Source organism: Ciona intestinalis, chromosome 11 (genome assembly GCF_000224145.3).
Source record: "Ciona intestinalis chromosome 11, KH, whole genome shotgun sequence".
In the NCBI taxonomy this organism is placed as follows: Eukaryota; Metazoa; Chordata; class Ascidiacea; order Phlebobranchia; family Cionidae; genus Ciona; species Ciona intestinalis.
The window spans coordinates 336,457-352,982 of NC_020176.2; the positions used below are offsets into that span (position 1 = coordinate 336,457).

General features: G+C 33.7%; 2 protein-coding genes across 2 annotated transcripts; one reads left to right on the forward strand and one right to left on the reverse strand.

Moving 5' to 3' along the window:
- Positions 1–451: 451 nt before the first annotated feature.
- Positions 452–2,983, forward strand: LOC100176514 (peptidyl-tRNA hydrolase ICT1, mitochondrial). Its single transcript, XM_002130751.5, has 5 exons — positions 452–1,311; positions 1,537–1,588; positions 1,841–1,983; positions 2,240–2,415; positions 2,766–2,983. Exons 1-5 carry the CDS (start codon positions 1,168–1,170, stop codon positions 2,854–2,856), a joined length of 606 nt encoding a protein of 201 aa, XP_002130787.1. The 5' UTR covers positions 452–1,167; the 3' UTR covers positions 2,857–2,983.
- LOC100187491 (ATP-binding cassette sub-family B member 6, mitochondrial) lies at positions 2,903–16,394 on the reverse strand. The gene is made up of 18 exons (XM_002124461.5): positions 16,376–16,394; positions 12,923–13,188; positions 12,251–12,418; positions 11,559–11,751; positions 10,987–11,124; positions 10,190–10,273; positions 9,637–9,769; positions 9,120–9,286; positions 8,552–8,789; positions 8,161–8,270; positions 7,588–7,653; positions 6,920–7,045; positions 6,426–6,557; positions 5,922–6,074; positions 5,115–5,293; positions 4,438–4,651; positions 3,793–3,956; positions 2,903–3,559 (listed from the first exon to the last, which is right to left on the reverse strand). The coding sequence occupies exons 2-18, from the start codon at positions 13,135–13,137 to the stop codon at positions 3,490–3,492; spliced, it is 2,550 nt and encodes an 849-aa protein (XP_002124497.5). The 5' UTR covers positions 13,138–13,188; positions 16,376–16,394; the 3' UTR covers positions 2,903–3,489.
- Between the last annotated feature and the right edge of the window lie 132 nt (positions 16,395–16,526).

Genomic DNA, 16,526 nt, shown 5'->3' on the forward strand with positions numbered 1-16,526 from the left:
GTAACTGCTTTAAATGGACCACCGTTTCCATACACTGTGCTAACAAACTGTCGGAAACTTACAGACATACGATACGTGCTACCAATAAAAGCGAAGTCAGCACATATTATCCGACCCCAGTATGAACGTTAGTTGGAATTTCGCCGGTTGTACCTGTTACGTTCACGCGTATCGCTTACGATCACAGTTTAGTAAAGCTTAAACGGAGTGAAACGTTATGAAGATAAACTGACTGAGGGAGAATTCTATAAAACCCCCACTCTGACACCACGCTTCTAGTGATCATGCGTCGTACACGTGCTACACGCGTGATTGGTTATGCCACGGAAAAGTTTCAGTAATTCTCATGGAACGATACTGGGAGTTTAACCTTCTTCCTGTAATGCTGGTTCTCGGTATGCCTAAGTTGTCATCTTTTTTGGGCTAACCCAAATATATATTGCAACTTAAACAGAAAGTAAAAACGCACTGTTTGCACATTTTAAAGTTTTATGATAGCAACCAAAATGTCAGTAAAACTGTGTTTGTAATTGCTATTTACGTGCAACATTGAAAAATCTACAAAGCATTGTATTTCTGCTTTAGCCGTTAAAAAATATTTTAAAGTTTTCGTAAAATCCCAATATTGCTGACTGGTGCATTTTCTTTAAAGGTGTAATATGCATACTATTACTACTTAAGTCACTTTGCAAGAAGTGTAAAATAGTTTCTGCTATATTTGCCCAGTTATGTGTGGATACAAATAATACAGTAGACCACAATTTTAAAACTTTTTAGATTTCTATGGAATGTTGAAATAAACGCTGATTCATGGTTTTGAATTTCAAAGTCATGTTTTAGAAATTTGCGGATAATAAATATAAAGTTTTGTGTTTTTCATAAATTTCTTAGTGTTTCTTGGCCAAAGTTTCACCATGGGTATAGAATATGTTATCGAACTACATGCAACTGTGCGAGGTCTTGCGGAACATGCAGAATTGTAACACCACCATTTTATTACCGAACGAAAGAGTTATCAAATTTATACGAAGTTGCGAACCGTAATAGTATAGCAAAAAAGAACGCATTATAAAATAACAAAAATAATTAATATTGTTTTAGAAACCCAAAAATAACCAAAATTAATTGTATTGCTTTCCCGCTATTATTTAAAGAACTACCAAAGCTATGACGTCATTACTTCGAAATATTTTGTTTACATCGAACATTTGCAGTCAATGTATTGCACGAAATATTGCTTACAAAAGTATTTATCACACTGTAAACTTGTATCCTGAAAGTGTGGGCTCATTCTCGTCTTATCAACACAGTGTAAGTTTATAAATAAAGTTTTACTTTTGTATTTTTGTAGGTGTTATATAATTAAGCAACCCTGCACAGAAATTACCATCTTACCAAAACTTTTATACGTACCTAGTCCTTCTAGCCTCCGAAGTTTCAAGCTTTTTTAACTTGTTTTTAATATCAGAATTTTAATTGGTTTTATGTGGTAACTGCATACTAGTGTTGTATAACATAGTGTTTTATCTTTTACAGGAAGATAAAAGTCATAACACCACAGACAAATTTGTTGGCCCAGTTTTAAGGGGTAAGTTGAATAAGTAATTCAAATTATTGTTTATTGCATCTTGATGTTGTTTATTTGTACTTTAAATGTGGTAATTTGTGTCAGAAGGTGAATGAAACAGAACACTTGAACCTGCGTTGTAACTGCTAAATAAACCAGGTTATAAATTAAAACACAAATAGAACACTAGTGGTATAACTCCCTATGTTATAACTTCACTATGAGAGGATAAAAGTTACACATGATATTATAAATGTTTTTAAAAATTTTTAGGAAATGTTAAAGTTGAATTCAGTAAGAGTTCGAAACCAGGAGGTCAACACGTCAACACAACGTTAAGTAAAGCGCTTGTTCGTTTCAACTTAATGAAAGCTGAATGGATTCCTTTTGAAGTGAGGAAAATTATGGCGGAGAAAGTATGTAATTATGTATATAGGCTATTTTGTTCAATAAAACTGACAAAATAGTGGTTTATAAAACAGCTGCATAGAAGTGACAGTTGGATTTTTCAATTTTTAATCAGCACCTGTGACCTGTCTAATATAAAAGTCGAAAATGTACCCTATCAATAGGCCTACTGATCCTATTAAGTAGGATGGTTTTTCTTAGGAGATCTGAGATTCCGGTTGTAAATTACCTCGAAAAATGAATAGATATCGTTTAATATTTCAGTATCAAAACAAAATAACCCGAACCGGAGACTTAATAGTTTGGGACGAGGAAAGTCGATATCAGATGAGAAATCTACAATCTTGTCTTGCAAAGGTGGAAGAAATGATAATGGAGGCACAAAAACCACCAGACACCAGTAAAGAAGATAGAATTGCGGAGCTTTATAACATGGATAGGTGGGCACATGTGTTTATATTACTTCAGGATATGTTTTATAAATTTTACCACAACGTAAATAATATAACTGTATTATTTATAGGCACCAAACTCATAAATGTAAGATAATTGGTTGTAAGTAATATTTAAAGATTATTGTAGTGCGGAAAATTCCACGATTGGTCTGCCTAAGTTAGCAAAAATAAGGTTTCTATCACAACTTATTACTACAAATTTCATCGCAATGCAAATGAAATGACATTGCTGCATCAATATAGGTGCCCAAGTACAAAACTTACAGGTTTGACACCTGTAGAAATAATATTAAAAATAATATTAGTTTAAAAGAAGTTTTTTTTTGTTTCCACAGTATTCATGCCGCACATAAGAAAAGATTGCAGAAGAAAAGAAAATCTTCATTTACAAAATCGATGCGCAATACTGGAAATTTTGACGCTTAGTTTTATTGAACGTAATTGTTATTTCTGACATAAAATACAAAAAAAATTATCTAAATATTTTTAATGACATGATTAGAGGTATGATGTCACGATTTTCAATAAGTTTCAACTGATCGTTTTGACCCAATTTCCTAGTTCAAAAGTCCATAGCACTTTACTTAGTGAATGTAAAACTGCACAGAAAGAGGTGGAGTTTGACATACTAAACTCGTTAAGGTTAATTTTCAATGGTTGCACACACCATGGTGAAGTCTACATTAATACTGCATTTGGCAAAATTAACCAAGAACTAAGGGTGTTGTACCCTGGTATAATATATAGTGGAACCAATGATATTTAAAGCAACCATGGTGTGGTTTACTGGAACTTCTAAGCTAATAAAGTGTTAGGTTGTGCAATGGAGTTCCAATATTGTAGAAAAAGGTCAACCTACATCGAGGTGAGACATGGTGATGTAGGCCAGAGTTGGCCCCAATATCCCAAAAATGGCAATTAACATAAAACTAATAAGATGAATACAACACATAGACATTAAGGCTCACAATAATACAACACATAGACATTATATAAAAGCACAACCAACATAGATATAGCATAAAACTTATTTTGCTTTTCCATTTTCCTTCGTATCACTTAAGTTTCAGTTAATTGTTGTTGCCACATCTCATTATAAACGCCACCAAGATCTAACAGTTCATCGTGGCTGTAAAATTTGTAGCTTGTTAGATATTATTCTATGGATTCTTATATGTTTTATTTCCACATCAATTTATAAACCTTACCACCCAAAACAGTGACAGCAGCTAAACAATAAACTATATAATTATAGACACATTTATTTACACACCCATGTTATAACCATACACACCCATGTTATTTATAACCATACACATTACACACCTATGTTAGATAGTAAGTGTTACAACAACTTCTTACCTTCCTCTTTCAATAATTTCTCCATTATTCACCACAAGAATACAATCAGCGTTAACGATGGTGGATAATCTATGGGCAACAACGATAGATGTACGTCCCGCACATACTCGTGATAACGAAGCTTGTATGTTACGCTCTGTGGTTGTGTCTAATGCTGATGTCGCCTGGATAAGAATACACGAAGAAAACAAATGTGTGAGAAATTTTTAAACAGTGCAATGGGATAGGGGTTAGTAGATCAGACGAGGTTTGAGGCTCAACGCTGCTACCATTGTTGACTTATGTTTCAAGCAAGACACTTAACGACAATAGCTCTATGATCACTTATGAAATTTTCATTCTAACAAAGCATTTCCTCCAAAGTAATTATCCCCGAAGTTACTTGGTAACTTGTAAGCGGGCACAACATGTATCAAACAGAACAACCGTGTAATAACATCTGTCGTTGCCTACACATGTGAGGATAAATAAATTACATACGTGGTAACTCGTAAGCACAAGGTGTATGAAACAGAACACCTGTGTTTTAACGACTGCCTGCAGTATCATAAAACTTTATTGCCTCTCCCACAATGGACTACAGAACTGTTCACCATCAATATCAACCAATGAACAAACAAAGAAACACTTAAACCACCAACCCACCTCATCCAGCAGCACAATATCCGGTGCCTTCAACAATGTCCTTGCAATAGCCACCCTCTGCTTCTCCCCCCCACTAAGTTTCAACCCACGTTCTCCCACCATGGTGTCGTATTTATCAGGCATGGCTAATATTCTGTGGTGGATATCTGACGCTTCAGCCGCTTCTTCAACTTCTTCATCACGTGCGCTTATTCGACCGTAACGTATGTTGTTCCTGTGATGTCAGAAAGGACATCATTTAGTCACAGATTCAATAAACTTTTTACTTACAAAATAAAAAAAAATGTTTTAAAAAATATTAAGAACTTTTTATGTTTTTACTACTATAAATGTTTTTTTTATACTTTTGCCACATTCTGTTTATCCAAATAATGCAATGTAGCATGCAGCATATTCGAGTATCTTTTCCAATCTATATAGGCCAGGCATACTATAAAAAATTGGTCCACAGTTGGCTCATTACCCCAAATGGTGCATCTTATAACTTTAAATAATTTTCAGGTAAAACAATAGTAAAGAAACGTTACTCTAGTTCTAGTAGCATACTATACATCTGTATCACATTACGTTTAAATTTTCCACATGTGATAAATAATATTCAAAAACCACCATGACATTGTATAACTAAGGTCACAGAACCTTGAACAATTCGTACATAAATTAAAAATAAAACTCACATAATATTATCGTTGAACAAGACAGTATCTTGTGGTACGACCCCAATGCAAGCTCTTAGTGATTGTTGCGTCACAGTGCTAATATCTACGTCGTCCAATCGGATCACACCAGATTGAATGTCGTAAAATCGGAACAAAAGACGAATTATCGTGCTTTTGCCGGAACCGGATGACCCAACCTGTTTAGTTTATAAATTGTTACAAAATTAATTATTTATATTAAAATACATGTTTTATAAATTTTAATATTGTTTATTTACTAAAAAACAGATATTGTTTTAGAACTTGTTTACTTTTGTATTAAAATATAAGTTTTATATTATTTATTTATTAATTATTATTTATTTATTAATTTAGTGTTTATTAGGAAAATAGCTTGTACTATTTCTAAATATAAGATTAATACAAAAGTCTTTCGTTAGCCACAGAAACCTTATAACACATTGCTGTGGGGTATAATAGATAGTTAAACATAACAAGTGTTCTCCTGGCAACCTGTTGTCAATGTTAAATTTGCTTTAGCTGTTTTATTTAAAAAAAAACACAGAATTTTAATGTAAGTCAGTAAGTATAGTTTTATTTAAAACTAAGTTAACTAATTAGGTAATTAAAAATGGTAAACATTAGTGGACTAATAGACCCTAAAATGATTATTGGGGAAATGTGAAGCACTAAGTTTAAGAGTGAAAAATATATCAAAGAAACCAACATAAAAAGTGTTTGATTTTAAGCAGTATTTTACCACTTTCTGCCTAATAAAATTGTTAGCCTACAAAACATAAAATCCAAAGTAAAACGCCCACCCACCAATGCATAAGTTTCCCCAGGGTTAACCGTGAATGAAATGTTTTTAAGGATTTGTTTCTCAGGTGTGTAAGAGAAACACACATTGTCAAACTCAACTTTGCCGGTTTTCAATTGAAGAACAATCGAGTCTTCCTCATCTAAGACCTCCTGTCCCTGTGATGTCATACATGGTATTATGATGTCACTAGGTTCAGTCTTATTACATATATGGTATTATGATGTCACTAGGTTTGGTCTTGTGATGTAATACATGGTATTATGGTGTTGCTAGTTTCAGTCTTGTGACATATATGGTATTATGATGTCATTATAGGCACCAAACCTGGGGTGGCAGGGTAGCAAAGACAACCATGGAGTATAAAAGAAGTAGAGTGTGCATATACAATAAATATAATTTCCTATTTTAAGTCTAACTTTAAGTAGTGAAATACAGAACGTTTTATAAATTGTCCACAAATATAATAAGGTTGACAAGTACTTATCTACACAATGTAAAACCATTACCTCTTTAAACAAGTCAAACATATTTTCCATATCAATGAAACTGGTTTGAATCATCCTGTAGTAGGTACCAAAGAATCCAAGTGGAGTGTACAGTTGTATGATGTATGTGCCAAATAATACAAAGTCACCTATCTGGGAAAATAATTAGGAATTATATATTATCATTTTATTTTAATTAAAAACTTCGATTTTCGAAAAATATTACTTTTGAATTATATTTAAGTTTTTACAGAAAATGTGAAGTTATGACTTATGATACCATTTTTAAATAATCTGCGTTTACATAATGTTAACTTAATTGCCATTAATGCACCAATTAAAGGCAATAAAATGGGCAAATGGCCTAAAAAAGCACCCTAGTTTTTTAAAAAAATAGGCGCCCCCCAATATATAAGTAATATTAAAGCAAGCAAACAAAATATTTGGAAATATTCTTGTTATATCATGGCAACTCATGTATTAAACATACCTGGAACTTATCGTTCCAAACTTACCTGGAACTTATCGTCGAGCACATATCTCGCACACAACATGCTCCCGACGAACAAACCGGCGTTGATTATTGTGTTTTGTGAAAGATTAAGAAACACAAGCGATGTGTTCGTTAAGTATTCAGATTCCTGTGTTGGAAATATTCAAGTTTATAAACAACTGCCGCAAATATTTGAGACATAACCTTTATAAACCTGACTTTTAATCAGAAATAATAGAATTTTTTTTTTTTTATAAATGGAGCACCTAAAATGATGACTAAGCGTTCTTGATAGTTTAAAAATGACAGATCTAATGATCTATTGCTGTAATATTTAACTAAAGTAGAATCCTATTCTATTTTACATGGACCTACAGTGTAGTAAACCATGGGACACAAGATCTTGGCCCAGAATTGCCTATTATTCCAACATTGTATATGCACATTCTATTCTATATAGGTAAGGTCCTACAGTGAGGTATAGGACCTAAGATTTAGGCCGAAGTTGGACCATTACCTCAACATTGTATATGCACAGTGTTCTATATGGGTGAGGTCCTACAGTGAAGTATGCCATGGGACCTGGGATTTACCCTAGAGTTGCCCATTACCCCAGAAGCCAGGGTACTCTGTACAAAGACTGTACTACAACCCAAAAAATAAAATCACAATTGTTGAGTCACACAACACCTGGTAATCTTTGATGGCTTCATCGAATGTCCTAACTTCATGTTCCTCTGCATTGTAATATTTAACCTAAAGCAGAAAAAATGATGTTTTTTATAAAAGTAAATTTCAACATAAAAGAATTATTACTGACCGTAAAATGACTATTAATGCAACAGTTGAAAATTTTTTGAAAATCTTGGGACTACTTTGGAAATATCCCCAAAACAAAATCATTAGTTATATGTTTTTCCAATATAAGTAATAGGAAGTGAAAACAATCAATTAGCGCCCGTGATATCTCGGTGCAAATACAAGTGAAATAACCCAAAAAAGGTAAAACTTGGTAACGCTTTGAGTAGTAAAATTGGGATTGTACGCTCGGGGCTATCTATTCAACAAACAACAGGAAAATAAAGACGTAGAACACAATCAGTATATCAATCACCAAGTTTAACTTTATTTTTGTAATGCATTCCTTATAAACTTGGGTTCAAACTTAAGCAGGGATATTAGTAAAAACTGGAATTGTAGGTTTGGCTGAGTAAGGGCTATCTGCACACCAATTATAAAAAAATGAAAGAAGATAAAACTCACGGTTTCAAAGTTAAGAAGGGAGTCAATCGCTCGTTGTTTTGCTTTGTTATCCTTTGTGTTCATATCTCGACGGAACTTGGTTCGCCATTCAGTGATTATTATTGTGGCAGCTGAAGATGTATGAAATGTAAATTTACTAGTTTTATATGCAACATAGGATACAAATAAAATTAGTTTCAAACCTTTCGATTTTAAAACTAAAATTCTTCTGCGACATGAGACGACGCTTAAAGTGTTCAATATGAAATTTATATATATATATATATATTCACAACAAAGAAAAAAAAAATATATGTGTCCTTGCAAGTTGCAACTGACCAAAATGTAAGTGTCCTTCCAACAATAATTGTTACATCAATAATATCACTTTATGACATCATAATCCACTTACCAAGGTACAATGCCAGACAAATGAAAACGATCAATCCAAACCAAGCATTGAATGCAGTTATGAAGTAAACAATAGCAATCATGATGTCACATATGGTTGGCACAATATTAAACACGATGTACGAAAGCAGGTTGTTGATGCTGATAGTTCCGCGATCGATGGAGCGTAACACCTCCCCAGTTTTACGAGAAAGATGCCACCGGAGGGAGAGAGAGTGCAAGTGGCTGAACAAACGAACCTTCAATGAAAAATTAAAACACATTTTCATAAAAACAAAAGTACATTTAATATTTTACAGTATTGTCACTTGTTTTGGGATATTTAAAATGGTTAGTCGTGGTCAACTGTTTATAAAATTTGATTTGTTCTTATACTTATATATAAATGCATATATATATACTTTGTATAGTAACAAAGAACTAGGACAATAAAGCAATTTTTTTATTCTTTTTACTTTTTTTAATTTTTATAAACTAAGTGGACACCTATACACACGTTTCCTTTTAAAACAAATAGACAAATCACATTTTCCTGCATATTACCCATTCACAAAGTACAAAGCAAATACCTGCACAAGTCTGTTGGTATACTGTTGGACGCGAATCCATAAATACGAACGTAATCCATTCAACAAACCACCCGACATGCCACTGCCTTGTAAGAACTTCAATCCAACGTAAGCACAAACCTGAACCCATACATAGCTCCATGGTTGGCCAGTGGTAAGACCATTCACTGTGGATATATAGGTGGCTAATATTGTTGCATTCCTTTGTACTCACAGTAATGATACCACTATAAAACGTTCTGACTACTAATTAAAATAGAGTAAGCTGTACCATGATATTTGCTGCCACATGGACCTTGCCAGTTGTTAAATAGGCTAAAATGTACGCGGCAAAAAGAGTTTCAAAATGTCAGTCATGTGTTATTTAAATTATAAAAAAAGAGATTTTAAACATTTGATGTAACTGTGGCCACAGAAAGCTTGTGCTAGGTTGTACATTTGATGTAACCGCAAATAAATCCAGAGAGTTATGACTCTCAAATTTGACAAACACGGCGTATAAAGCCAAACAACCCACCTATGTTTTTATAATAGATTGGAACATATGGGTTAACCACACGTCCTGCAATAAGTATTGCCACACACATCATAACACGGCATTGAAGGAAAAGGTTTCCGGTTGGCCACATGTAAGGCCATAGTAGCACAGCCTGTTTAAATATTATTGATGTTACATTGGTATCTTTAGTGCTAGTTATAAATATAAATGTTACATTTTTTTTTTCTGTGGTTGTACTGTTTTTTCAGAAATTTGGGGTTGTGCTGTTTTTCCAATTGCGTTTAATTCACATTAAATGTATATAATTCGTGTGAATGCAAATTTATTTATAATCTGCTTGTTTGTATAGACATCTAACAGCAGCAAAAGTTGTTATAGAATTTTGTTTGTTTGCCAATTTGCTTTAAACGTTTGTTACAATGATTTGGAATCGCCGGTCTTGCAAGATAAGAACTGAGGTGCTAAAATATATGGTGTCACCTCAGATGCCAATAACATTACGCACATCGCCTTAGGCTCAGTAAATACAAGTCCTATCAAATTTAACAAAAATGATAAAATAAATTGTCACCTTTTCTTTTATTCCTGACCATGTAGAACCATCTCCATGGCTTCCCAACCCTGTGAATTCACCCCGTGGTCTGTTCAGGGGATCCTGTAAGATACAACAGTCAATTATGAAGGGGATAAGAATTAAAACAGACAACAAGATACCAATGCTAGATACATGGAATTACTATATAGACATATACTATACATGATAGTTGCCAAACCCCAAGTGGCAAGGTAGACATGACCAAAAACATAGATATCAGCAAGTAAGGAGGCCGCCATCTTGTTTTTCACAAAATATTTATCAGAAGTGTTTCCCATATCCTATAATACAACAATTGCAACAACAAATAAAGAATAAAGGACTAAAAAACAGTTAAAATATGCAAAATGTCCGTCTGTCGCTAATGCATGCATTCCAAGCCTCATGTGGGAAACAGGATGGGGTACATAGACCATTGTTTTTCAACAATGGCTGTCCTTACTTGTTGTATATCTATTTACATTGAACAGGACAATCATTTGATTCCATACACTGCATTACCGAATGGAAATTATATTATCTTCTTATGGCACGGCAACGGCGGCTTATGGTTTTGTATGGGACATTTTTTGGTATTTTAAAGTATAGGTGACAATTTAGACAAACCAGAAGTAGCCCCTGGGTCGGAACAACTGCTGTTAAGTGTCTTGTCCAAGGACTCATAGGCCCATAAACATAATGGTATCTAGCCTTGCAGGACTGGCATTTTTACACTGGAAATTTTTATATATACAGAATTTATTTTAATGTAGGTTTTGTTGGGCAATTCTTACCGTTCCGTTTTCAACGTCTCTGTCGTCTTCGCTTAAATACAAACAGGAGTTGAGCTTTGGCACACCCGGTGACCAAAAGCCAATCGTAAAGAGCAGCGACGAACAAACTAATCGACCAACCCAAAATCCAAACAAAATCTATAGAAATAATATAATAAAAATTATAAAACACAGAAATAACATGATAGTGATTACAGTAATTAACAGAAAAAAGGAAAATTAGAATTGAAAATTTGTTTAGCTTCTCTATCCTTTCTATTGGTTGTCTTCAACCATAAGTAATCCTATCACTTAAATCCTAAAATATCATAAATATATTAAAACATTGGTAAATTGGACTGCTATACAGTTTATGTAATCGGTAAATATCATTTGGGGGTAATGGGCCAAATCTCGCTTAAATCCCAGGTCTCCACAAGGCCACATAAAGTAGAAGATCAGTTATACTCTAGGGCAGCACTCTTCAACCAGTGTGCACGGCACAACTACTTTAAGGGTTCACCAAACCAGAAAAGGTTGAAGAGCCCTGCTCTAGGTTCCAGTTTTGGATAGTACAGTGTAATTAAACACACCTGCTGTTGAGGTGTTTGTTGTTTGAACCACCAATCCTCGCTGTTCCACGACGCTGTCTTTAATACCTCCGTAGACAATAGATACCCCCATAAAAATAACATTATTGCACTGTGGCCCTTCCGACCAAGAGCAAGCAACATCATATTTCGCTCCAGATGCAACAACCAACAACCTGCTAACACAGCACCAGATCTGCAATATTCAAATGATATATTTGTTGTTTTGGACTTGGTTAAAGTAGATTATTAATTATTATAGTAGGGTGGGGGAAGTTGGGACACATTTTAACTCTGGGCCAATGTGGTAGTAAACAAGGAACTTTCGAAGAATTATAAATCTATATGCTCAAGACTCCCATAGGCCGTTGTTAACTGTTTGAAACACGATCAGGATATTCGGATATTATGCGCCGAAGGTGTCCCACCTTTCCCCATCCTACTATATTACCTATTTATCCTTTTCTATCTGAAAATCTCTGGGCTCATATTTTAACACAGGTGACTTAGTAAACAGTGTGAACACTATATATGATAGCTTTATACATCTTCATGCATTTACAGAACATACAGGCTGCAAAGTCTGTAACAATTTGTGTACTGCTGAGTACTTTGTAATTTTTGTGCATTTTTGTATATTGCTGTGTTTGTTTTTTTACCAAACTGTCCACAGTACATGCTAATACATATCATACCTAGCAACAAGAGTAAGAATAGCCATCCCACTAGTTACATGGTCCACCTCACCCCATGTTACACAAAATGACACAGGTACTTCAATAGATAGAAGTAACATGCACAGTACTTGTAGTTGATACATTATAGAACGTGGTTTGTATTTTGACTCGACCCCAACTCCATGTCTGTTTGATTAAACAAATTAAACATGTATGAATAATATACTAGTGGGCCTAGTGGCTCATCTGGTATAAAACAGTGGAAATACGCTATGTTTTTTCCACTAGATGAGCCACCAATTAATTATACTATGCCTGGTAGAACAACCATGTATGTTTAATATATATCCGTGGGCTTTGTTTTATACAATACAGAGTATGTATGCAAGCCTATCCTTCATAGGTTGCATGATTTGCAGCCACCCATAGATTTTCCAATTGTAAAAGCAATTTATCCTCAAAATATTCTTAAAAGACCTATTTTTCAACTTATTTTATCGTCGCATTTATTTTATAATTTAACCGAAAGAACTGGAAAGCAGGCGAGACCAAGATGTTATAAGTCAGATTCGGCCCATTTCTTATATATATATACTTAGTATTTTAAATGGGTGCAGTACTTCAACAATGTGGGGCAGGGATCTTGGATTAATGCCAGATTTGACCCATTACCCAACATCCAATACTTACTTTCTCATTTTATTGATTTGGTAAAACAATGGTAGAAGAAGAACGAAGAAAATCCCACTGACTACTGTGTCATAGAAACATTGTGACAAACCATCGTTCCTCCATATTGGGGTGAAGCCACCATGGACCCCACAGTAAGAGAATGAAGAATGGGTTGCCGTAGAAACAGAGCGGGGTAAGTTGGTTGGAAACTGGATCTCGTTGCTGTTGTTCATGGTTGCACACAGCAAACGGGAGTTGCCAACAGCCAACCTATATCTTAATATCTGTAAATTAAAACATAACATCATTTTATATGTATTATATATACCTTTGATTACAATATCAAAGGCCATATGTAATTAACATAGTGAAGAGATGGGAATTAACAGCAAAACGACATCGGTGCAGTGTTGATATTTTAATAATTTTACAGTGTTACCTAAAAGAAAAACAACTGGTGACATTTATGTAAATTTCATGATAATTTTAGATCCAACTGTCAAAGCTAATCAGCTTAAAACTATATTATCTCCATTTAACTTAGGGTTTGTTGCACCACATGGAAAACATATATATATAACTTTAAAAGTTAAACAAATATTCCATGATATTATTTAAAATAAAATAGGAAAACATATAATAGTACCGTCAACATTTAAACACTAATATTGCAGTTAAAGAATACCAGCAGAAAGAATAAGTAAGAGTATTGAATAGGAAATGAGTGTCACATATTGGACAGCTTTTGTATACATTAGAACAGATTGAACATATAAATATCCGTACGTATCTTGTTACTTTTATATTCTGAATAATACTTTAATAATATTGCTAACGTAAATTAGGAAACAAAAAGTTGTGAAATAGATGAACTGCAAATGTTGGTTTTGCAAAGATTCCAACTTACAAGACACATAACATTGCTTGAAAGAGCTAGCACAACTTTAATGCATAAATATAAAGACTGCAAATGAATTAACAAGTAAAAAGATGGTATTAAATTAAAAGTACCATATTAAATGGGACATAGCATAAGGTGATAGCAAGTGGTAATACAGAACACCTATATAGTATTACTTACACTGTTATGGTATAATATCAACAGCAGACACAGACAGTATAACATTATTGTGCACACAATAAGAATGAACTTATAATACGAAGTGGCAACCGCCAATTAATGCAGCAGACAAAAGGCACCTCTCTATGAACTATATTTACTGTTGTATAAAAATAGCACATCACTGTATCACCCTAGAAGCAAAACTATGTTATATTTTACATGAACATACTATTGGGTTATTTATACATTATACCATGCAGATATATATTTATTTTAGGGTTTTCAATCAATAAAAAAAATTTGACGCCTTGATTTACACTTTTTTATTAACATTTTATAGGCCCTATAACATCAATGAAAAACCTAAGTTGTTTCTTATATTATTTTTAATGTTCCAATAATTTTAATTTCCAGCTTTCAATATTTCTCATTTCATCCAAAGAAACTTCTTCTTTACAAAACTTCAACAAAATAAAGCATCTATGACTTAACAATCGAGCTTGTGTTCGAACAGTGAAGTCGTCAACATATCTTAACATTGACTGCAAAGACTGAATCTCATCTCTGGTTAACTGCACAGTTTCCCTGTTTCTTACCAATAACTTTGAATTATCATTATAGTAAACATGATTGCATAGTATATGATGATACCATTGAAAAATGTGAGAAAATAACTGGAAAAAATCTAAAGATAACAAATATTTTGTGTTCAAACCAAACTTTTCCTTCAAGGCAACTTCACATGATAACTCCTTTAATGATCGAGGTGAACTTATGACATCACAATGTTGATTATCATCATCACAAGGAGGTGTTTTCCACCATAATAAATCAGTTTTGTCAGAACCTTTGACTCCCTCTTCTAACTTGTTCCACGCTGCATCAATCTGTCTCTGTACAGTTGATAGTTGTTGCTGTTTATCTAAAGTAACGCGTCGAGCATATTTAAACACGGGCCTCCCCTCCATTTCAGAGAAAAAAGGATCCATATAGGGATTCATGAATATTTCCACCAATAACTGGCACTGTGATATTGCTTTGTTGAGAAGCATTTCCTCTTTCTTTTTAAGGAACCATTTTTTTGTGGCTGCATGATATGCATCTCTTTCTTTTTCACTTTTCGAGAACAACGCAGCAGTTCTTTCGTTAATTCGTTGCAAAAACATTGGAGTGCACAACTCAACCGATTTGCAGAATGAACAAAGTTTTTCCACAATGTTCCAGATATAAAGCCATGACCTTAACTTCACAGTTAAGCGACCATGCATGTCGGTTACCATTTGTTCCGGGTCAATGAATTTGCACAACTCAGAATAATCATGGAATATCTGGTGCGGAAATTTAGCAGAATGTAGCAAAAGTGTGTTAGGCTTCTTTTTTCTGATACCAAGCCCAGGTATTCGTAATTTATGTGGGGTGGGTGGTTTGGAGGTATCGTAAATATAAACTTGCTGAATAACATTATTGTTCAAAGAACCAAAGTGGTTTAAAACTTGAACTATCCACTCAAATACTTTAAGGTCCAAATTACGCTTATTGACCACCACACATAGTTGTTCAGTGCCGTGTATTTTAATTGACGATTCATGGAAATAATTAAGGACCGTTACAAGATCCTCAGTAAACTTATTCCCATCATTTGGAAGCGAATATTTCATGCTGGATGTTGATGTGAAATAAACAACAGGGATTCCTCTGCGTGTGATGCCAGCTAGTTGGCAGATCCCACTTTTCAATAAGCTTGGTAACATGGTAGTTTTACTGCAGTTAAAGCATGTTATAAAGCCAACTACAACTATAACTAATGCATCTGGTTAAAAGGTTAATATTTGACAAACTAATCAATGATTTTCATTTTTATAAATTATCTTTACGTTTAGGTGAAAAGCAGTTTTGGGTGTTGCTGCACAATGTTGGTAAATGGTATCAACTTTAACTAAATTAGAGTTTGCAGTATTACATGTGGGAAATATGCGTAATGAAACATATTGTACCTTCACATCCTAATAAAACTAAATATGATGTGAACTAATACTAAGAGTAAGACAGATAATAACCTTACATGTAGACTGTATGAGGTAGATATATAGGCCAATGGTATGAGGTAGATATCAATTAGTAAATACAAAACACAAGTTGTTAATAACTAAATCTATTTTTTTAAGGTTAAAATTACCTATAGGACATAACGACATTCGACATACAGCAATAGCATATAAAGTAAAACTTTGTTTACAGTAGTTGCTGTTAATGATTTAATATGGAGTTGTTAACCCTTATAATAAAGTTAACGTGGCATAAAATGAACAGCAGCATACAGAAAACACACAAGATATATTCACAAAAGCTGCATTACCAATTTTACTTTCAATTCAAACGTAACTTAAAATACGCTAAAACATATTTACTTGGTTGTTGTATTCTGCTGGTTGCAAGAAACTTTAGTCATTATTCAAACGAATGCTCCAAACTTAATATCTTTCAACACAAACTAAAGTAAAACAAATCTGCCAAGCCGAACCGTTGACTTCATAATACCTTATAAAGAAACGCTGACAC